The sequence below is a fragment of the Triturus cristatus genome, chromosome 5_2 (assembly GCF_964204655.1).
Source record: "Triturus cristatus chromosome 5_2, aTriCri1.1, whole genome shotgun sequence".
Lineage (NCBI taxonomy): Eukaryota > Metazoa > Chordata > Amphibia > Caudata > Salamandridae > Triturus > Triturus cristatus.
Genome location: NC_140588.1, coordinates 194,763,983 through 194,787,288, shown reverse-complemented (window position 1 = coordinate 194,787,288; position 23,306 = coordinate 194,763,983). Strand labels below are relative to the sequence as shown.

General features: G+C 48.8%; 1 protein-coding gene across 6 annotated transcripts in view; it reads left to right on the top strand.

The window, feature by feature from the left end:
• Positions 1-23,306, top strand: part of SYCP2L (synaptonemal complex protein 2 like) — a 1,177,754-nt gene that overhangs the window by 983,931 nt on the left and 170,517 nt on the right. For all 6 annotated transcript variants that reach the window (XM_085606974.1, XM_085606977.1, XM_085606975.1 and 3 more), the window contains exons 33-34: positions 8,090-8,208; positions 21,597-21,691. In XM_085606974.1, coding sequence (XP_085463100.1) covers positions 8,090-8,208; positions 21,597-21,691 — 214 coding nt within the window. The remainder of the gene's footprint in view (positions 1-8,089; positions 8,209-21,596; positions 21,692-23,306) is intronic.

Here is a 23,306-nt window from a genome sequence, read left to right as displayed (position 1 = left end):
GCTCCAGAGCAGGGAGGCAGTTGTATCCTGGAGTCGAGAGACACCGAGAAGAACTCATCCTTGACGGACTACCGGCGCTGCCGTAGCCCTGCCTTGTGAACTATCGTCCTGCCTGCTGGCGCTGCCGCGGCCTTCTACATCCTCCATCCTCGTCGGGACCTGCTGGCGCTGCCGCGGTCCGCTGTAACGACCATCTTCATCGGGACCTGCTGGCGCTGCCGCGGACCGTGTAACGACCATCTTCATCGGGACCTGCTGGCGCTGCCGCGGACCGTGTAACGACCATCTTCATCGGGACCTGCTGGCGCTGCCGCGGACCGTGTAACGACCATCTTCACCGGGACCTGCTGGCGCTGCCGCGGACCGTCCATGCTAGAACACCAAGCTCGAGGATTGTGAGCTACCCATCATTGCATCTACCAGATTGGTAACCAGACTGTCCCGCTATCCCCTTTCCCAAACCCAGAGACTAAAATCGAGGGGACCCCGGAGTCCAGACCTCCTTGTACCATTCCATCGTACCTTAAGAAACTGCTTATAAAGAGCGTTAAAGCCTATCCTTGTGTGGTGTACATCTGTGGGGGGGAAGTTACTTGTCTGTACGATCGCTGGAGACGGCTCTCCCCGGAGACCTCTCCCCTTGTCCTCGGCCGACCCTCCCGGTCCGTCTAACAAGTGGGGTTTGCAAAATCTCTCATCAGAGTCCCGCTATCATGCAACTTCAAATACAGCGATCTGATTGGCCGAGGGGGGCTTTTTTTCCCATTGGCCACCTTGCTCCCAAGAGTCCTGCTTCTGAGAGATTACAGGACACAAGGACTCTCTCCCAATGTCCTGAAAATGAAAACAAAGTATAAGGAGGTACCCCGACCCCCTGGACCTTGTGGGGGGTTCCCAAAAGGCCACTTCCAGGGCCAAATCTTAAGATTTGTTTTAGGTTGCTCTGATCCCGCTGGACTTTGGCAAGAGCCAATGCGACCCCCCCCCCCTTCTCCCACGAGAGCCCCCCCCGGTATCAACAAACAATATTTAGAAAGTGGGGTGAGTGTTCCTTGGGGCAGGCCAACACCACGCTGCCATGACATTCAGTATCCCCTCATCACATTTAGTTTCGATGTAGGAAAGGGGTCACAGGTCATTACCATTGTAATGTGATCTTAATTTTTCCTTTTTTTCCTTTTTTTTCCTTTTCCCTTAAGACAGGTCAATGATAGTTTAAAGTTTGTGCTTATGCCCCCATATCAGTTTTCTCTATTACGTCCTCTTTACCAGCTGTTCAAGTTCTCCTGTCTGGTCTTGAAATGTAGCTGTACTGGAACAGTTGTGACAATATCGAAAAACCTGGCCACAGGTACATATTCCTCAATTCTCCTGGATGTCAAGATGTGTAGACTAGCAGCGAGTTTGTCTGTATGTTTTTGATAAACCACTGTGGGGCTTTCCACTGCAGGTAATTGATCCAGGCCATGAATTCTTCTAGTTTTTAATCAAATCCACTCCATATACACAGCACATCCTCAAGCTGTATTTTCCAAATTGCAATCTTTTTTTAAAGTGGTTAGAATCATGGTGTAAACATGTTGTTCTCGGACATACCCCTTAACCCCTTCAGCGCGGCACAGATTACCGCGCCGTGCTGAAGGTTCCGTGTGCGGGCGGGGCCGTGACGGAGCGGTTCCGTCATGCGCACAGCGCAACCGACGCGCATGACGGAACCGCTCCGTCACTCGCATCGAAGGGGTTAAAACCAGACCAGACTAGGAGCCAAAGTAGCCCCATTGGGTTGATGTATACATGAATGAAAGACTCTTTAAATTCAAAATAATTCCTAGTGAGGGCTAGCTCCATACACTGCAACATAAAGATGTGTGCGTGTCAGAAACCCATTCTTGCATTTTGAGAGATCCTGCTGCAGGTGCCACTGTTGCTTTTTGGGGATGTTTCTGTACACCAATTCTGAGGCCAAAGTCACGAGGATGCGGTTGATGCAGTCACAATATATTGTTTGTTGTGTGTGCAGGCTATCAGATGAATCTTAATCACTGGCAGGCTGCTGGATGATGCTTCCTCTTGAGAAAAAGCAAATTTATAAAATGGTTCTAAAATAGTTAACCCCGTACACTATTGGTCTGCCTGATGGGAGAAGCCGAGGTTTGTGAATTTTAGGTAAACGCTGGCATGAGAGGATTATTGTTAAACTAAATTCCCTTCTCCATTCTTGGTAATCCAGTGCTTCTCTTTGGCCTCATGAGCCATATTTGTGATATTGGCTATTAGTTCTGGTGTAGGATCTTTGAGTTAGTGGTAATCCTTTTTGTCATTGAGGATTCTTTAATCTTCTTAGTCATGGGGGTTAAGGATTCTGTAGCTCATTCTTTGCTGCTTTTTTGGTGATACTGATATTGCTCTGTAGACTTTAATGAACATTTAATTTCTGCTCTAGAAAGTTTTGGAATGTGTTTGAAGATTTTCTGTCAATTGCTGCTATTCTTTGCAAAGCTAGTTTGTTAAAAATGATATCATTGAATCTGTGGCTGATGTAAGTGGTGTAAATGTAGAGATCTTGTGGAGATTTGTAGGAAAAAGACTTTGGTTTCTTATGTTTATTAAGGAAAATTTTGTTTAACTTTGTCTTTCTCATAGTTTTCTGCAATTCCCTATGGAATATAAATGGTTCATGGCTAGGTGTAGGTACATATCTGAAAGAAACACGTTAGTTAGATTCCTCACCTTAGAATATCCCCAGGTGTCAGGGTGGATCCGGTAAGATTTTTGTAGCAATACCCCTTGCGCGTCGCTAGGCGTCGTCTGCGGCTCTGCGTCCGTCGTTGGCGTTGTGCGCCGGAATGACGTCGTCGGAGTACTTAGACGCCGCCCTCGTTCGCTGTCGTCAGTTCTTCTTTTTTCCGCACCAAACAGCGCCGATCCGGGAAGAGCTTACCCCTTAGTCAATTTTTGACTAAACTTATTTTGACTCTTTTTGGTCTACTGTCAACTCGACTCTGGTGCCGGTAGGATGCCTGGGTTTAAAGCCTGTGACTCCTGTCATCGACTGATGTCGGTGACGGACCACCATCGCCGGTGCCTTTACTGCCTGGGGGCTGACCATGACGTGGAGTCGTGCCCCGATTGTCAGGCCTTGACCTTGAAGGCTAGGCGGGAGCGGTCCCGTAAGCTTCTCGAGCTTCGGCGCTCCGCGCCGCTCACGGTCCCGGTCCAGGAGGAGGTCCAAGGACCGGTCGCGGAGCCGCAGCGCCTTCGGGCCCCGCGGGCTCGACTGGGCGACCTTGCGTGCCGGCGGGTCCGGCGCCGTCGACTACTTCGGTCCCGATGCCGCAGGTCCCCGAGGGATCCAGGCCTGGATTTCTGCCGGCACCGGTCAACCTCACGACGCCTCCGGTGCCGACACCGGTTCCGCCTCTGGCGCCGTCTCCGGACGACGCCGTTCCCCGGTTTAGCCCCGCGACACTACACTCAACCCTAAAACACAACCCTAGACTACACTAACCCACAACACTACCCTAAACCCTAAAACAATAACCCCCCGACTCTACACTAAACCCTAAAACACTAACCTAGACTTCAATAACCCACAACACTACCCTAAACCCTAAAACACTAACACAAGGACACTTCACTAAACCATAATACACTACACAGGTACACAACACTGCACTACGCTACACAGCCCCTTCACAGCCCCACTTACCTCTTAACACACGTGGTTCAAATCTTCTCCCCCTTCATGCTTCCACTGGCTTCCTCCGTCAGACTCTCTTTGCAAATGTCCGCCGTGACTAGTACCCGCCCCCTACGCATGCGTTGTACAACGCATGCGATGTAACAGCATGCGTACTAAAGGGACGCGTTGTTACATCGCATGCGTACTAACGCTTGCGTAGTAACGGTACACGAAGAAATGTCCGCGTACTAGTGGATGTTTCCCCCCTATGGCCAGACAGGGCCAACTTTCACAGGACTGGGCAGATGAACTGGGGGATGCCAGTGGTCTGGACACCTCCCCGGACGCTGGTTTCATCTCTCCTCCGACTGTGGCCTCGGAGGAAGGTGCAGCTTTCTCAGTGGTGCTGCGCAAGGCGGCCAAAGCCCTGGGGCTCGAGTTGCCTGCTGTGGCCGTGAGGACTAACATCCTCACAGAGGTGCTTCAACTGTCAGCAAGCTCCACAGAGCCTCTGCTGCAGTTCAATGAGGCCCTCATAGACGTTCTGCAGGGCACTTGGTCCAAGCCCTCCACAGTTCCTCCTGTGGATCGGAACGTGGCCCGGCACCACCGCCCTGCTCCGGGTGACCCTGGAGACTGGATGGTAGCGTTGGACTTGCAGGACGCCTATTTTCACATCCCCGTCCTGCCGGCCCACCGGCATTACCTGCGGTTCACGGTGGGTCAGGAGCACTTTCAGTTCACCGTGCTCCCCTTCGGCCTCACCAGTGCCCCTCGGGTGTTCACGAAAGTGATGGCGGTGGTCGCAGCTCATCTGCGCAGATGGGGGGTTCCAGTCTTCCCCTATCTCGACAACTGGCTGTTGAAGGCGGGCTCGCCCCAGCAAGTAGTCTACCACCTCCAGACTACGGCAGACCTCCTGCATTTGCTAGGGTTCTCCATCAACGTGCTGAAGTCACACCTGAGACCCTCCCAGAAGGTCCTCTTCATCGGAGCGTTTCTCGATTCGGCGAAGTTCCGGGCCTATCCTCCGGAACAGCGGGTCCGGCATATTCAGGCTCTGATTCCTATCTTTCGGCCTCTATCCTGGGTTTCGGTCAGGTTGGTGCTGCGGCTTCTGGAGCTGATGGCCTCCTGCATCCTGTTGGTGCATTACACCAGGTGGCGAATGCGGGCTCTGCAGTGGGACCTGAGGTTTCAGTGGGCCCAGCATCGAGGCAACCTGTCCGACCATGTCTTGATCTCGGAGGGCACTGCGAAACAGTTGCAGTGGTGGCTCACAGACCGTGATTGGGTCAGGGGCAGATGCCTCTCCCTACCCCAACCCGAGCACGTAGTAGTGACGGATGCGTCCCTCCTGGGATGGGGGGGCCATATGGGAGAGGCGGAGATCAGAGGCCTCTGGTCTCCGGCGGAGTCTCAACTCCATATCAACTTGTTGGAGCTGAGAGCGATCGGGCTTGCACTGAAAGCCTTCCTTCACTCTGTCCGGGGAAGTGTCATGCAGGTGTTCACTGACAACACCACCGCCATGTGGTATTGCATCAAACTGGACGGGGTCGGGTCGTGGACCCTTTGTCAGGAGGCTCTACGCCTCTGGACATGGCTGGAACACCAGGGCATCATCCTGGTGGTTCAACATCTGGCGGGCTCTCTGAACGCCAGAGCAGATTAACTCAGCCGACGGTGCATGATGGATCACGAATGGCATCTGAACTCGGACGTGGCGCAAGGTCTCTTTCTGCAGTGGGGAGAGCCTTGGTTAGATCTATTCGCCACCGAAGAGAACGCGCAATGTCAACAGTTCTGCGCGTTGGAGTTTATAAGGCGGCACTCGCTCGGAGACGCTTTTCGTGGCGAGTGGAGTTGTGGTCTGTTGTACGCCTTTCTGCCTATACCACTTCTGCCCAGAGTGCTGAAGAAGATCAGGCGCGACCGGGCCCAAGTCATCTTAGTGGCTCCGGATTGGGCACAAAGGTACTGGTATCCCGAGCTACTCAGTATGTCAATCGATCCTCCGGTACGACTGCCTCTTCAGGAGGAACTTCTGTCACAGCAGCAGGGGACGGTCCTCCACCCGAACCTGTCCAGTCTCCACCTCCATGCGTGGAGATTGAGCGGCGACAGTTAATGCCATTTGACTTGCCTCCTGAAGTCTGTGATGTTATTCTGGCAGCCAGGCGTCCCTCCACAAAATCGGTATACGCCTGCAGGTGGAACAAATTTGTGGCATAGTGCACAGCAAAGGCTGTGGATCCCCTTTCCGCCCCTCTTTCTGAGGTTCTCCTCTTTCTTCTTTCTTTGGCCCAGCAGGTCTCTGCTCTGGGCACCTTGAAAGGTTATCTTTCTGCAATCTCTGCTTTCTTACGGCTTCCTGATCAGCCTTCTCTTTTCAAGTTCCCTGTTGTTTCGCGTTTTCTTAATGGCATTACTCACATGTTTCCTCCTGTCCCCTTCGTAATGCCTCAGTGGGATTTGAATCTTGTCTTGACCTTTCTGATGTGCGCTCCCTTTGAGCCTCTTCACAATTGTCCCCTTCGTCTTCTGACTCTTAAGACTGCTTTCCTGGTAGCTATCACCTCGGCTAGATGGGTGAGTGAGCTCCAGGCTCTGTCATCTAAGCCTCCCTTTCTTTCTGTTCATCCGGACAAGGTTGTCCTCCGGACTCGTCCTTCTTTTCTTCCAAAAGTGGTGACCCACTTTCACATCGGGCAATCGGTCACATTGCCCACCTTCTTTCTACCTCCGCATTCTTCGAAAGAGGAAGAGAGGCTCCACCATCTGGACCCCAAACGTGCGCTGTCCTTTTATTTGGACCGCACCAGACAGTTCCGGGTGGATGACCAACTTTTTGTTGGATACGTAGGTGCTAAGAAGGGGAGGGCTGTACACAAGCGGACCATCTCACGGTGGGTAGTATTGTGTATAAAGGTTTGTTACTCCTTGGTGAAAAAGGACCCTCCTGTTGGGCTGAGAGCCCATTCCAACCGGGCCACTGCGGCGACTACTGCCCTGGGACGGGGAGTTCCCTTGCAGGACATCTGTCAGGCGGCGACGTGGGCCTCACTGCACACGTTCGCCAAGCACTATTGCCTGGACAGCCAAGTCCGGAGAGATGGCTTCTTTGGCCGTTCTGTTCTCCAGGACTTTCTGGTGTGGAACCCCGGCGGAGGGTCCTCTTTATCGCAGACCCTCCGCCGGGGTTGTTATTGCTGGGGTATCTATTCTAAGGTGAGGAATATAACTAACGTGTTTCTTTCAGATGAACAAGTTACTTACCTTCGGTAACGATGTATCTGTAAGAAACATTAGTTAGTTAGATTCCTCACCGACCCACTCATCCTCCCCGCTCTGCGAACCGACATCTAGGGTTAAGGTCATCCTGTTCACGGCCCTAGACATTTTGGCACCAGTGTCGGTCTCTTGCATGGCTCCGCGTTCCTGGCGCGGAAAGCTATGTACAAGACCTGACATCAGCGCGCGAGGGCGGCGTCAAAGTACTCCGACGTCATTCCGGCGCACAACGCCAACGACGGACGCGGAGCCGCAGACGACGCCTAGCAAGGGGTATTGCTACAAAAATCTTTCCGGATCCAGCCTGACGCCTGGGGATATTCTAAGGTGAGGAATCTAACTAACTAATGTTTCTTACAGATACATCGTTACCGAAGGTAAGTAACTTGTTCATTTTAACCCTTTAAGAATTTGTATTGGTTTCTGAAAGCTTAGAATGTTAAAGAAGGCATTCAAAGGTATTTTCCATTCAGTTTTTAAAATCTGATTTATTCGTAAATTCAGATTTTGATACCTTACATTGAAATGTAAAACATAGTAAAAATGTACTTTTGGCCGCCTAAGCCAGAACTGGTCTAAATTGGATCGGACACTCATCCCACTTTCAGAGCCCACTACACCTTCCTGACTGGAGATGGCTCACCTGACAGACGCCTTGACTCTAGACCCAGGAAGGCAGAAGTGTTGTCAACTACTGGCCACTTACCAGAGCCCGCCTAGACCCTTTGGCTCCAATCCTAGCAGGAGGGAAAACCAGCTCTGACCATGACAGGGGTGAGGAGAGCTAATCTCAATAGGGGTGTGGCTAGGAGCCGCCTGGTTCTCTTCTCCGAGAATAAAGTTCAGCCATCTTGAATTTCATAGGAATTTTAACAGTAAAGAAGAACTGCTGCAAAAAGAGGTGGGCACAGTGTAGTCGTGCATGCTGCCTGAAGACCTAACTAAGTAAGACAAATCTGCAATCATTTATGTAGCATTGCCATTTGGAACGTCACCAGTTTTAAACTGATTTAACTTGTATGCCACGTATAACTGTGGCAGCCTGCAACTGAATTCTGAGTAAAGGTTTCAAAGCCCCTTGCTTATTCTCTTAGTTCATTATTTTCTGCCCAGCTTCAGGTAAAATGTTAGCGGAATCAGAAGATCTGGACACCGACGAGGAAGAGTGCAGTGATTCCAGCGTCATTGCTGCATTTGAAAATTTCACCAAGGATCTAAAAAACAAATTCGGGGTAATTATGATTTAATCAGTTGATCTCTCTTTAACAGTGCAGTGTCCAGCGTTCATGTAGGTAACTTCTTTATTAGATAGAATGCTAATGATGCGCCTCCAAGGGCTCTAGTTAAATGTTCACCCCACTACTCCTCTTTATCTTATAAAGAGCCTCCAGCATGTTTGTATAACCTGATATATTTATTGGATTAAGAATAGCACCAGTTGTTTCTATTTTAAATTCTGCTAAATCAATATTACGTCAATGTGAGTGAATGATTAAAGGTACCAAAATATCACGTATAATTTAATGAGCAAAATGTGGAAATACATGCATGCGTTAATTGAGGCTTCCTCCTTCCATAGGCAGGGCTGGAGTGACTTTTTATTCCATCGGGCATTTTCCCGGTGGGGCGGAGCCACTGGCGATTGGTTTTCAAAGCTGTCACTTCCCCAGCTCGCCAGATTAAATGCAGCAGGCCCGACCTGCTTCAAGACGGAGAGAGAGAGGGATGGAGAGACCACAAACGATCAGGAAGAATGAGCTTAGAGAATGCGAGGATGGATGGGAAGGCAGAGATGGCGCGAGGAGAGGAAGGGAGCTGGGCCTGTGAGCAGTTTTGCCAGGGCAACTTTTGGTTCCCAGTCCGGGTTTGCCCTGACTCACAATTTTGGTCCATTTGTAAAAACAGGAATTGGAACTCCCACCTCCTTGTTCCACAGTCCGAATGCTGGTTACTGAAGCACTTTTCTGCTTTTCTCTTCACTTGCTGCTTATTTGTATGTTTTTCTAGTGTGCATTTTCTGTAGCCAAGTCAGACGCCCAAAAATGGAGTGGAAGCCAATTCATGCATGATTATGATGACCAACAAAGGAATTAATTTACTTTTAATTAATTGGGAATTGAGAGCTGAACATCCTATTAACCTCAAATCCAATGGCATTATGATCAAGTTTAAGTGGGTATTTTTAAATAGCAATGTACATCCCATCTAGAAGGTCTCTCTGCACCATAATTTAAATTCTCATTACAGTAAAGCTAAAAGAGGCGGAGGACAAAGTAGGCATGTTTTCAGTTATTTCCGTAAAGCTAATAATTTAGAAATGCAATTAATTTTAAGAATAATCGAATTATGCGCTCTAACTTCTTGGTAGTTGAAAGAACTGTTACCATCACCTGGCTCACCGGAGATTCGGGAGCTCAGACAGGTGGTGCACGGCTGATCGCAGATGATGGTTAGGTTCCATTTTTTAAAATAATTTCTTGGTTAGAAAAGATGGCTGGTCAAGGTAGAAGATCCAATGCATCTTCACCCCTACCTTGAAGATCACTCTTTAATGCATTGGCAACCAGACCAAACTCTTCAGCTACAGAAAGAGAATCAGTTTTTTTTGTTATCCAAAAAGACGCCAAGAGGCAGAATGAAGGATATGTTCTTGTCATTTAATCGAGTTTTGTCGAAAGCCTGCATAGACTGACTTACAAAAATCCAGGGGACAACAAACAAAGGCATTTCGCACCACTTTTTTTTAGATGAACTCAAAATCACATTGCACATCTCAACACACAAAGATGGTGAGGACACACTTTAGGCACTGCAGCAGTTTGGAGAGTCAAACTTCTGAGTCAATCATCGCCATCCACGTTTTCCACTACTTCTGAAGGAGCCGGACATTGTCCATCAGGCAATGTTAAACGGTAGTTATTTCTTTCTTTGTTGTAAGAACTTTATTGGGTTTTACAAAGTGCATACAGCAAATAACAACAAGGCATATAGAAGCACAACGGACATGCCAGGAAATCAAACTTACACTAAAAAGAAAACCACATACAAAAATAAACATGTACCTGGCAGTGTCACCAAAAAACAACAATAAACTAATGTGTCCCATCGCATGGGTAGCACCATGAGAAAACAGAAAAGGGTAGAGTAATCATAGAGTGGCAACAAGAAAGGAGCAAAGCGGTAGCAGGGGAGGAGGATGGGAGGAGAAGCAGAGAAACTGAAACGGGGGAGTAAGGCAGGAATGTGAGAGAGGAAGGGTGATGTGGGGGAGGGGGAGACGGGAAAGGAGGAATGTGGGTCCAAGGAAATAGGAAAACAGGAGGATTGGCCATTCACTGTGTCTCACAGAAATCTGAGGAATAAAGAAGCCGATTAGACTCATTAGCCAGACCCAGACTAGGGCCTCCATGTCGAGCGGAGGCACCCAGAAATGGGTCAGTGTCCACGCCGTCAACAGAGGTAAGGTAAGGCAGTATCACGGGGCCATGAGAAATCCTCCCCAAGTATCCAGGAACTTCTCCAAGCGAAAGTTTAGCCTAGCAATAATAATTCTTAGGATGCCAGTTTGTATATTTCTTGGAGCCAGAAATCATAGGACAGGAAAACACCATTAGGTAAAAGCCAGAGGATGCACACCTTTGTGGTGGCCAATGCACCGGAGAGCCATCTCGTTTGCTGGTTAGTAATGTCAGGGCATTGTACAATGTCATGGAGAAGGATCAGCTGAGGCGTGGCAGGGCCCCAGTGAGGGGCAATGTCCTTGATCGTTGCTGTCACAGAGGCCCAGTACGAAGCTAGCAAGGGACAGTCCCTCAGCAGGTGAACAATGTCTCCCTCCTCGGTGCCCAGCGCCAACCGGAAGCTAAGGGGAGTAGTAGGGAGTGTCGTAGACAAAGAGGCATCCAAAGCTAGTGATGAAGTAATTTGAAGTAGCGGAACTTCAATCTGACTTCCCTGAGAGTTGAAAGGTAGTTGTAGTCTAGATACAGACAAACCCCCAGTGAAAGATCAGGAGGAGAATAAACGCTTTGCCTGTAACCGCATGCTATGCCCGAGTTGAAGACATGAGGACTATTCAAAAAGCAGGCAGTTTTGCTGAAATTATTTTTAAAGTATAGCTATTCAAAGTAATTTCCTACAGCAAATTTCCTTCTAGAATTAGTTACTGAATAGATTGCAGTCCAAAATGGAACTGGTTTATTGCCCTTCTAGAGCTAAAACACTGAAGTGAATCATGCTTTCTATTGAAAGATAGTGCAGAGTCCTCGCTTGGGACAAAGGCATGAAGAAATCATGGTTCCTCATGGAAGGAAATGTTTCGGATTTGTTTTTAAATTCGAAACATTTGTAGACGCCTTGTCATGCTCAAAATTGAATATCAAACAGCTAATTTTTGTAAATTGCTCTCTGCAAATCTGCATGGTTAGGTGCTCACCACAGCAGAAATGCTCAATTGTTTGCATTTAGAAAATACTATAGCTGGGAATGTTCTTTCCTTGCCACATTCCTTATGATGAGTTTTCACTGCACTACGAGTCCACACACAGTTACAGCACGCATGATACTCCCAAGCACCACACCAGCAGCACGCTTCCTACCCTTCTCCACCCATTCCCTAGCATCTACAGAATTTACAAGTTTGACCACCGTCTTTAATCCGTACATTGTGTACTCTTCCGGGGTCAAATCTGTTACTGTTACAGCTTTCAGAGAGGTAAATGTTCGAATGGGAAAAGGGGCAAGTAAAAAAAGAACACATCATTCTGCTCCTGTCTCCCGCTCTCTCTCTCTCTCTTGTTTGGCTCCAGATTATCATCTTAAACTCAACTGCAACCCACGTACAGGTCTCCCCTGAATTGTGTTTGCCCTCTGTGAGAAAGTGCCCTCTTTCTTGCATGGTTACCCCACTTTTTGCTGAATTGCTGATGTTCTTTGACTGAGTGTGCCCTGGGCTCCTCCTAATCAAGTAACCAGGGCCTATGTTCCTTCCCTAAAACTGAATTGAAGCCTAAACCCAATTGGCATCTCTGACCACATGCCAGCCCCTGGTAAATGGTATCACAGCTACCCAGGGCACTCTGAGCAGAGAAGGCCTCTAAGGGCTGCAGCACTTATTGTGCCACCCTTAGAGGTCCTGTACCCTGACACTCACACACTGCCTTTGCAGGCTGTGTGTCTTGGTGCAGAACATAGTGAAGAGTCGACATGGCACACATCCCTGTGTGCCATGCCCACAAACCACTGCCCTGGCATATATCAGTCACCCTTCTAGCTGGGTACCCTATGTCAGTGGTGAGGGTACAGGTGCATGAGCCCTGTACCCAGACAGTGCCCAAGTCCATTCCTGGGCACTGTATGTGCAGTGCTGCCATTAAGAGTATATGGCGCTGGGAGTTTGTCATTACGAACTCCACAACACCATAATGGCTACACTGAAGACTGGGAAGTTTGGTATCAAATATCTCAGCACATTAAACCCACACTGATGCCAGTGTGGGATTTAATGTAAAATGCACAACAGAGGGCATCTTAGAGATGCCCCCTGAAACTCCACCAACTTCTAGGGACCTGACTGAGTGGCTGCTTAGGCTGCCACCAACAGACATGTTTCTGGACCCCTGGGTAGTGAGCCTGCTGCTCTCGGGGACCTGAAACAATGCACATCCTGGGACGAGGTGCCAAGCCTCCTCCCCCAGGATGGGCTGTGTTCACGAAGGGGAAGCGTCAAAGGCATGCCGCCTTTGTGAGCCTCCGCAGACCATTTTCTGCTTTCAGCAACTGGTCCCCACTAGTTCTACCCCCCACTTTGGGCGGGAGAAGTGGCGGGAAAAACAAGTGAGGGAAAGAGGTGTGCCCATCTCTGCCCACTCCACCCCTCTGGTGGGGGAGGCGAGGTGAAGCACAACTCTGCGTCTCCGCCATCTTGAGTATGGGGGGACCTAGCCAACCAGGGACAGGCTCCTGCCCCCCTCCCACTGGAGGGTGGCACGATAGGGTAGTGTACCCACCCCATGAAAGGGACCCATTGGTCCCTGCCCTTACCTACCTGTAATGCCCCTAAATCTAGTATTTAGGGGGCACCCTGAACCTTGCTTCCTCAGATCCAGCCTGACCAGAAGAAAAGGAGGACCGAACAGCCATGCAGCCAGCTAACAAGAGAAAGACGCCCACTGACTTGGCCCCAGCCCTACTGGCCTGTCTCCCCTCGGACCTGCTCCTGTGAAATCCCGGTGTATCCTGCAGCCAGCAACCTCAGAGGACCTGCCTGCCTTCACTTCCAAAGACTGCTTCTCCTGTGAACACCGGATTTGTTCAACTGCAACCTCTGGCAGCAGTCAGAGACTGCAAATCCAGTCCACTCTGCACCAGCCAAACCCGGCCCGAGCTTGAGTGGAAAAACACCACGAGGTCACCCCAGCGATCCTGACCCGAGATCCGGCGACCCTTGATCTGCCTCAAGCCTCCAGCCAACGCTTGCAGCCTACATCCAGAAGGCCCCCTAACCGCGACCAGGAGCTGGTAGGAAGATCTGACCCCAAAAGGCACCCCTGCACTCGACGCCCCACTGCCTTGTGTGCCCAAACTGATGGTGCCTAACCATTCCTTAACTTCCCAACTTACTTCTCCAAGTGGTGGTCGCACCCAGAAGTCCTTAGTCTCCCTGCCTGCAGTGCTTTTGCAAAATGTAGCTTCTCCATAGAAAACAGGGTGCCCAACGTCGAAACAGCACTCTGCACCCGGCCACCCCAGTGCCGCTGAGGGTGCACCTTTTGTGCTACTTTGTTTCCCCATTTGCCCTGACTTTAACCCTAGGAGCTTTGCTCCCAGAACCCAGTGGCCTGCTTACCAGCAGCCACCTACCGGAGGCCCCCTATCCCCCATTGGATAACATTGGGCCTCAACACTCTGCACCCAGCCGCCCTAGTGCTGCTGAGGGTGCAACAACAGTGCATCACTGACCCTGGGGGACCCCTGAGTCTAACCCCAGAACCTTAACTCCCATAGTCGATAACTTACCTGTGAACTGATAACCTGTTTTTCCTCCAAAGGATAACATAGAAACTTTTTGCAAGAAAATTCTCAGTGTGGAGTTTTGAAATCTAAAAATATTCTTTAAAAATCGCACAAATACCCAAAACGTATTTTCTTACCTGTTGACAGGAAATGTCCCAGTGCTGAATCCAGCTATCCAGCACTGAGTCAGAAAAGTAACGTACAAAGTAACTTACCTGTAATTTACAGAAAAAGCCTATTCATTTCAAAGCACTGTTTTTCTTCCCAAAAACGACAGTGTGGAGTTTTGAAATCTAAAGATATTGTTTAAAAATAATGCGAATAACCAAAACGAAATTACTTATCTGTTTCCAGGAAATGTCCCAGTGCTGAATCAAGGTATCCAGCACTGAGTTAGAAAAGTAACGTAAAAAGTAACTTACCTGTAATTTGCTGAAAAAGCCTATTCATTTCAATGTACTGTATTTGCTAAGTGTTGCAACCTGCTGCATCCCCTGTAAATCAAACAAAGTACAAGTTCTATTGCATTTTCAAACTGTTCTATATCCAGTAACTTATTACTGAAAAGTATTTAATGCTTACCTGTGCCAGGCTTTCTTGGTTCTAAAAATAAAACAACAGTATATATTTTTATACAAACACAATTGGCCTAGAGTTCAGTTCTTGAGTGTGTGAATTCATTTGCTGACTGAGCGTGTACTTCAAATGCTTAACACTGTCCTCTGATACTGCCTTACTGCTCGACCACTCTACCATTACTGCTCGACCACAAATAAAGAGTAAGTGTTGGACAGGCCACATGAAGGGCTTGCTCCCTCCCCGCATGACAGGGCCCAAACCCCGGACTCCCAGGTGTTACCCCCAAGGGCAACCCGCACCCCGTCTCCCAACGGAACTCCTGCCCCCGGACATCCATGTATCATGGGGCCGAACCACTACCGGCTCCCCCGGCCGGATCAGCCGCCATCTTGGACACTGCGCCACGAGGCCGCGTGGCCTCAGCCCGACCCTAACCCTGGGCCTGGCCGGCCCCGACATCCCGGCACCACCATCCACCCAGGAGGTGAACGGACCACTTGGCAGGTCAATGGGAGAAAGAAGCGTCGAGGGCTCTCCCCCGCCAGGTGCCGATCACCCTCCAGCTCCCCCAGGCGCTGGCTCCACCCCCTGCTGGGTGTCTGGACTCCCTCATCCCGGACCCCCCGACCTCCAAGTGCGAGGGTCCAGACATCAAAGGGCGCCAGACCTATAACTAGGGCAGCTCCAGAGCAGGAAGGCAGTTGTATCCTGGAGTCGAGAGACACCGAGAGAACTCATCCTTGACGGACTACTGGCGCTGCCGTAGCCCTGCCTTGTGAACTATCGTCCTGCCTGCTGGCGCTGCCGCGGCCTTCTGCAACATCCATCCTCGTCGGGACCTGCTGGCGCTGCCGCGGACCGTTGTAACGACCAACTTCATTGGGACCTGCTGGCGCTGCCGCGGACCGTGTAACGACCATCTTCACCGGGACCTGCTGGCGCTGCCGCGGCCCGTCCAAGCTAGAACACCGAGCTCGAGGATTGTGAGCTATCCACCATACCATCTCAACTACCAGACTGGTAACCAGACTGTCCCGCTACCCCCTTTCCCCAAACCAAGAGACTCGAATCGAGGGGACCCCTGAGTCCAGACCTCCTTGTACCATTTCATCGTACCTTAAGAAATCACCTATAAAGAACGCTAAATCTTATCCTTGTGTGGTGTATATCTGTGGGGGGGAAGTTATTCATCTGTACGATCGCTGGAGACGGCTCTCCCCGGAGACCTCTCCCCTTGTCCTCGGCCGACCCTCCCGGTCCGTCTAACAGTAAGGTTCTATCTAACTTTAACCTCTGCCTACCTCTGGGGTCACTTGGTCTCTAATCACCCTATACCTCATTTTGGTGTAGTATATATAGAGCCAGTTTCCTACACCCTCTGATCATGTTGTCATCTGTCATTGCTATTCTCCCTATGGCCGGCAAAACGGGTAGGCTCACAAATTTCAATCTTTGCCCGTCTTGGTTGTGATAAATCCCAAATTGCATCTTCTGAGAGTGTAGATTCACCTACTAATAAACTTTCCCACTAGCTCATTTGTCCTGGTGCAGAATGTCATTATCCTCCCCAGTTCCCGTACCACATGAAGGAGTGGAACACTATCCTGCCTTGAGCTACGACACGGAGTGTGGCTACCTGCGGCTGGTATGATCTGCATGGGAAGTTAAACCGATGTATTCCTGTGCATTCCCTTTTAAATTAGAAACCTAGAAAATGAATTTGCTGACCCTCCACTGTCTTAGCTGTACCCTTAAGTTCATGAGACGGTCGTCCTCTCTGCATGCCCTAGAAGAGTGGTATTCATATTTTTTATCCTGGTTTACTTTTATCTGAATTTGAAAGAAATATATGCCGGGGTGCTTTTGGGAAAAGGATCCAAAACGGCCTTCCTACCTTAAATAACTGAGCACATTAATTTAAATGACCAGCCCCGAACACCACAACTTTCTTGTTTTAACTACACTTTACTGACAGTATCCATCTTGATAATGTGCCCTATCACTGCTCTGCCCTGTCTTTCCACATCATGAAATGTATCATCCTGGGTAAAAGTATTCAATCACCATAACAGTGCCCTGTGCAGAAGAATGATAACAGATTGTATAAGAGTAACTCTATGTATATCACTATAAGTGGGTATCTCCTACTCCAGAACTTCTAAACATTTTTTTTTCTTACTCATTCTGCTTTATTTCCTTCCAAAACATTTTAATATTTGTTTTTTACATTATTGCTAACATTATACTTTCATGGCACTTAGAGTTGGAACATATAAGCATTGACCATGCCTCCTGCTTTAGATTGTTTTACACCCAACAATAGTCCCTAAATCACTGTCCTACTGTGTTTTGTGGGAACAGCTAAATGTGTGACAGCTAAACTCTGCATAGAGGAAACTTGAACTTGACTACTTGACCGCATTACATCTTTAAATCTCTCCTGTGTCGCTGGTCCTATTTCTGCTGAAAACGGGAGTGCTTTGACATGGGCAGACACTAGTACTACATTCAATACAAACAGCTAAATAATTAGATACTTTGCTGAATGCAGTACACTCACTAGTTATGCAATCAAAGAATCCCTGTAAATTGAAATTGAATAGCAAATTACATTGTTGCGACTCACTAGGTCTGGATGAGCACAGTTCTATCTTTTACTGCTATTGTAAAGACGGTTCTGCAAGAAGCTTAGAAATAAGAATCAGCCACACTACCAACTCCCTAATTTCACTTGCTCATTGGTTTACACTTTTGGATACCAACCCACTACATTGCACTGCCTCAAAATTCTTCTATAATCTAGGTTATTTTACCACACCACACACTGCACTGCATTAAATTAACAATACACTCTACAAACCTCACTCCATCCTCTAGGGGTAGTAAACTTACAACACTGCATAGAGGTACAGTAACCTACTATACTGCTAAACACAGACCTTGTGTCTTTGCTAATGCTTATTTTTTTCCTTGGAAGCCTTATAATTTGTTTTTGATAGAACGACAATTCATACATCAGATTTCATTCATTATTTTGTGGCATCTTACTAAAGTAGTTTTTCCTTAGTGTGGCTGGAACCTTTTATGTCCTTATTTCTTAAGGGTAGTGTTGTTTTGCTCACTTATTACACATATACAATGGGCATTTCTCTCTGGAAAGTCTTGCTGTTTTCAAAGTAAGTTGTTGGCGGTGAGCCATGGATTCCTGCGAGAAATCAGTTTACCTTCCGCGAATCAGATTGTTTGGGTCTTGCATAACCAAGTCACAAGGGGACTGTGGCCTTTCTCTCCTTTAGTATAGCTGTTCCATTTACTCCACTCTAGTGCATAGTACCATTTGGGGCCAATGTATTACTTGTATTTGTGCTTTTCAAATATCTGTTCTTCTCAATACATATCACAGGGCCATATTGCTCCTGTAAACTTGTCCCTCTTAAACGCCCAAGTGTTCGGAGATACCCACATATTTGCATATAACTAAGATGTAATTCAGTTTTTTCTTGGTTTACATTTGAATTACTGAAGAGCTGTTTTATGGTTGACCTTCTGAAACTCTAGAAATATTAGTGCTTTATATAAGTTGTTGTTTAACAGCAGAAATGATTTGTACATTTGCTGTTTCTCCACAGTTTTGAAAATGACCAATCTCTCTATCTGAAAGAAACACGTTAGTTATAGACTCCTTACCTTAGAATTACCCCCAGGCGTCAGGCTGGATCCGGAAAGTTTTTTCGTCAGCAGTATCTCTGTGCGTCGGAAGGTGGCGTCGGTCGGCTCCGCGTCAGTCGTCGGCGTCATGGTTACCAGGATGACGTTAGAGCAGCTACTTAGATACCGCCCTCGCGCACTGACGCCAAGGTCTTTGCTGCCGGCGGCTCCAGGCCCGGCACCGCAGGACTCCCCTGGAACCAGGCGTAGATCCGGATTGGCACCGGTTGACCTTGTTACACCTCCAGCGGTGTCGCTTCCTACGGCACCATTACCGCGTTCGGCGCCAGTCGGCGTAGACCCCATCCTCCATCCCGACGTGGACACAGAGCTGGACTGGAGTCGGCCGACACCAGATCCGGCGCCAATGGGTACTTTTGTCCTTGTGTTCCACCCTGGCCATTTTCAGCCAGGGGAGGGTGAGGAAGACTGGGAGGGGTCAGGTGACCCTTTAACTGACCAGTTAGATGCTGAGCAGGACTGGAGAGAGGAAATGGGGGATACTAGTGGTCTTGACACTTCTCCCGACCTTGGCATGTTGTCTCCTCCTACCGTGGCTACGGAGGAGGGAGCGTCATACGCAGTGGTGTCCGAAGCTCTCAACCTCAAGCTTCCTATGGTGGCAGTCAGGACTAACCTCCTGACTGAGATGCTTCAACTGGCAGCAAGCTCTTTGGAGCCCCTGCTGCCGTTTAATGAGGCCCTCACTGATGTCCTTTTGGGCACGTGGTCCAGGCCCAACACGGGGGCTCCCGTGGACAGGATGATTGCCCACTGCCCGGCTCCGGGCGACCCCACTTTCCTCTCTCAACACCCCACCCTGGAGAGCTTGGTGGTCCAAGCCTCCAAAAGCGCCTTCCCTACCGCTCCACCGGAAAGGGAATCCAAGAAGCTGGACCACCTTGGCAAGAAAATGTTGTCTTCTGCCAGCTTAGGAATGCGGTCCGTTAACACCTCATGTCTCTTGGGCCGTTATTAACACTCAGTGTGGAATACGGTGGCGCAAGTGCTGTCTCAGTGTCCGGAGGAGGCCCAGGCAGTGCTCTATGTCAGGAGGCCATCCGCCTCTGGACATGGCTGGAACATCAGGGAATTTCCTTGGTGGTTCAACACCTGGCTGGTTCTCTGAACACTAGGGCGGACAAACTCAGCTGCAAGTGCATGATGGATCACAAATGGCATCTTTACTTGCAGGAGGTGCAAGGTCTCTTTCGTCACTGGAGAGAGCCTTGGTTAGATCTATTTGCCACCGAAGAGAACGCGCAAAGTAAGCAGTTCTGCGTGTTGTAATTTCCAAGGCGGCTCTTACTCGGCGACGCTTTTCGCCACGAGTGGAGTTGCGGTCTGTTGTACGCCTTTCCACCTATACCACTTCTGCCCAGAGTGCTGAAGATCAGGCGTGACCAGGCCCTAGTCATTCTTGTGGCTCCGGATTGGGCACGAAGGGTCTGGTATCCTGAACATGGCCATCGATCCTCCGATCAGACTGCCTCTTCTGGAGGACCTTCTGTCGCAGCAGCAGGGGACAGTCCTCCACCCGAACCTGTCCAGTCTCCACCTCCTTGCGTGGAGATTGAGCGGCGGCAGTTGAAGTCTTTTGACCTGCTGCCTGAAGTCTGTGATGTAATCTTGGCAGCCAGGCGTCCCGCCACTAAGACGGTATACGCCTCTAGGTGGAACAAATTTGTGGCATGGTGCACAGCAAAGGCTGTGGGTCCCCTTTCTGCCCCTCTTTCTGAAGTAGTCTTGTTTCTTCTCTCCTTATCCCAGCAGGGCTCTGCTCTGGGCACTTTCCAGGGCTATCTTTCTGCCATCTCTGCTTTCCTTGCCAGATCAGCCTTCTCTTTTCAAGTCCCCGGTAATAAACCGTTTCCTGAAAGGCTTCAGGCATCTTTTTCTTCCAATCCCCTTCGTTATGACTCAGTGGGACTTGAACCTTGTGCTAACCTATTTCGTGTGCTCCCTTTGAGCCACTGCATAGCTGTCCTTTACGCCTTCTCACTCTTAAAACTGCTTTCCTGGTAGCCATCACTTCTCCCAAAAAAGTGAGTGCGCTCCAGGCTCTTTCTTCAAAACCTCCTTTTCTGTCTGTTCATCCGGACAAGGTGGTTCTCCGGACCTGTCCATCCTTTCTTCCTAAGGTGGTCACTGCCTTCCACATCAGGCAGACCATTACTTTGCCCACCTTCTTTCCGCCTCCGCATCCTTCAAAGGAAGAAGAGAGCCCCCACCGTCTGGACCCAAAGCTTGCGCTCTCCTTCTATCTGGATCGCACAAAACAGTTCCGGGTGGATGATCAACTTTTTGTTGGCTACTTGGGTGCAAAGAAGGATTGGGCCGTACACAAACTCGCCATTTCCCGATGGGTCGTATTGTGTATTAAGGCTTGTTACTCTTTGGCTAAAAAGGAGCCTCCAGTTGGGCTACGCGCTCACTCCGCCAGGGCGACGGCAGCCACTACTGCCTTGGGAAGAGGAGTGCCTCTAAATGACATCTGTCCGGCGGCTGCGTGGGCATCGCTGCACACGTTTTCCAAACACTACTGCGTGGACAGCCAAGTCCGGAGAGACAGCTTCTTTGGCCGTTCTGTTCTCCAGGATTTTCTGGTGTGATCTTGGTTCACAGACCCACCACCGGGGTTGGTATTGCTGGGGTATCTATTCTAAGGTAAGGAATCTATAACTAACGTGTTTCTTTCAGATGCACAAGTTACTTACCTTCGATAACGATAATTCTGTAAGAAACATTAGTTAGTTATAGATTCCTTACAGCCCCACACATTCTCCCCTTTCTGCAAATTGATTTTTAGGGTTAAGGACATCCTTTCAGGGCCCTAGTTTTGTGTACCAATGGTCAGTGTCTTGCAATCTCTCTGCGTTTCCGACACGGAAAGTCGTGTACAGAACAGACGTCGGTGCGCGAGGGCGGCTTCTAAGTAGCTGCCGCGAAGTCATCCCGGCGACTATGACGCTGACTGCAGATGCGGAGCCGATCAACGCTACCTTCCGAAGCGCGGAGGTACTGCTAACGAAAAAACTTTCTGGATCCAGTCTGATGCCTGGGGGTAATTCTACGGAAAGGAATCTATAATTAACCTATGTTTCTTACAGATATAGCGTTACTGAAGGTAAGTAACTTGTGCATTAGATTGTGTTTGGGTGAATTTATCAGTTTGGTGGGTCAGACGTGATTTATTGGTGGCATTCCAGTTCTGTTTGTGGCGGTGAGATGTAAATCTGAATTATCTGACATGGAGGTGACTGGAAGGAGAACAGGATTGATTAACCTGTATCCTAATGCCATTTGTTTTATTATTTAGTCCAGGTACAAGAGGATGGAAAGGCGTGCCCAAAAGACTTTGAAAACCTCAGAACAGCATGTGTCCACGTTGTTACAGAGAGTACATAATTGCAGGTAAATGGATATTGTGTGTTTTTATGTACGACATTTCAGTATGCATTAGCAGGCACACAATTTATTTTTATTTATTTTTATTTAAATTTCTTATAGACAAAATGGCAGGTGAATGTCTCACACACAGTCCAGCTCTTTTCCTTTCCAATCTAGTTCACGAAGTTAGGTTTTTGGAAATAGAGGCGCACAGTTAAGAGAATTAAAATTAAGACGAGCTTGTTGGGGGAGACCAGGGAGGAGTATATTTCTTTACACACAGTTTATATTCTGTTATTTGTTACAATTCCCCCATGACTATATCTAGACTGATGCAGATCCTCCAAATCTTTGGGAAATGCTTGGGATACACAATAAATTGGGACCTGTCCCTCATGCATTTGTTCATGGGTCCTAGACCCCACCTGCGGGAGAGTTATATCCATGCCAATGGTCGAGTAGGGGGTTTAAGTACTTCGGAACATACGTAACGTGGGATCCCCAACTTTATCACAAAAACCATGCCCCTATATTTGATTGATTTGCAACCCATATACAGCATTGGCTATCCTTGCCGATCTCCCTGTTAGCCAGGGCGGTAATGTTCAAAATGATGACACAACAAAGAATGATCTATACCCTCCATAATACCCCGTTCTTGCTTCCCAGGGAGTTCTTCCCCAGGATGGAGGCATTGCTCAGACACCTTCTCTGGAACATAAGCCCTGCCACAAATAGCTCTCCAGAAATTAACACGTGGAATATATGTTGGAGGTATAGGGGTATCAGACATACAGCAATACTATATGGTAGTAATTTAAGTCTGGGCTTTTGCTGCATGGGACAAGCTAGTGACGAAGCTGGAGAGACTGGCCTGGGGGCGGGAGGACTACGTGGAAGTGTTATACAAGGCAAAGAACTTGTGGTGGCTACTGGTGCATACGAAACAAGTAGTACATATTTGGTGGGAGACAACTGCCTATTTTAGGTGGAAGGGAAGAATAACCACAATGACACCCCTCTGGGTGAGTGATATGATAGCTGATGTGGGGAAGCTCCAGGGTGTTTTGACAAGGGATCTTATTGGAATATCTAAACTAGGAGATTAATGGAAAGGGGACACATTGCTTACGCTGGCTGAAATGCAAGGCTAGTATCAACTTGCGCAGTTTGATAAATCTATCCAATTCAGGCACACACTGGCGGCGCACATCCGCAGAGACACGATGCTTGAAGATTCCTCTCCACTGGAAAACTGCATACAATCAAAGCCATTGCGTAAAGGGGTAATCTCACTAATATATAGAAAGCTTATCAACAATGCCCGATACACAGCAACAACTTACGGCTAAATGGGATTTGGAGGTGGGAGACTTTGAAAAAGGGGAGTGGGAGAAGACCACAGGAGCCTTAAAGGAAATTGGTATGAAGACGGGGTTCTGGCTGCTGCATTTGCATCAATCCTACAATTCCTGTACCCCCCTCCATGCCATGGTCAAGTGCCCCATAGGAAACTGTGTGAGATGGTGCTGGAAGGTGGGTACTTTCTTCCACATGGTGTGGAACTGCTCCAAGTTACAGACCTATTGGACTAAACTCAGAGAGATTATGAGGGCTACGACAGGATACAGCGAAATGC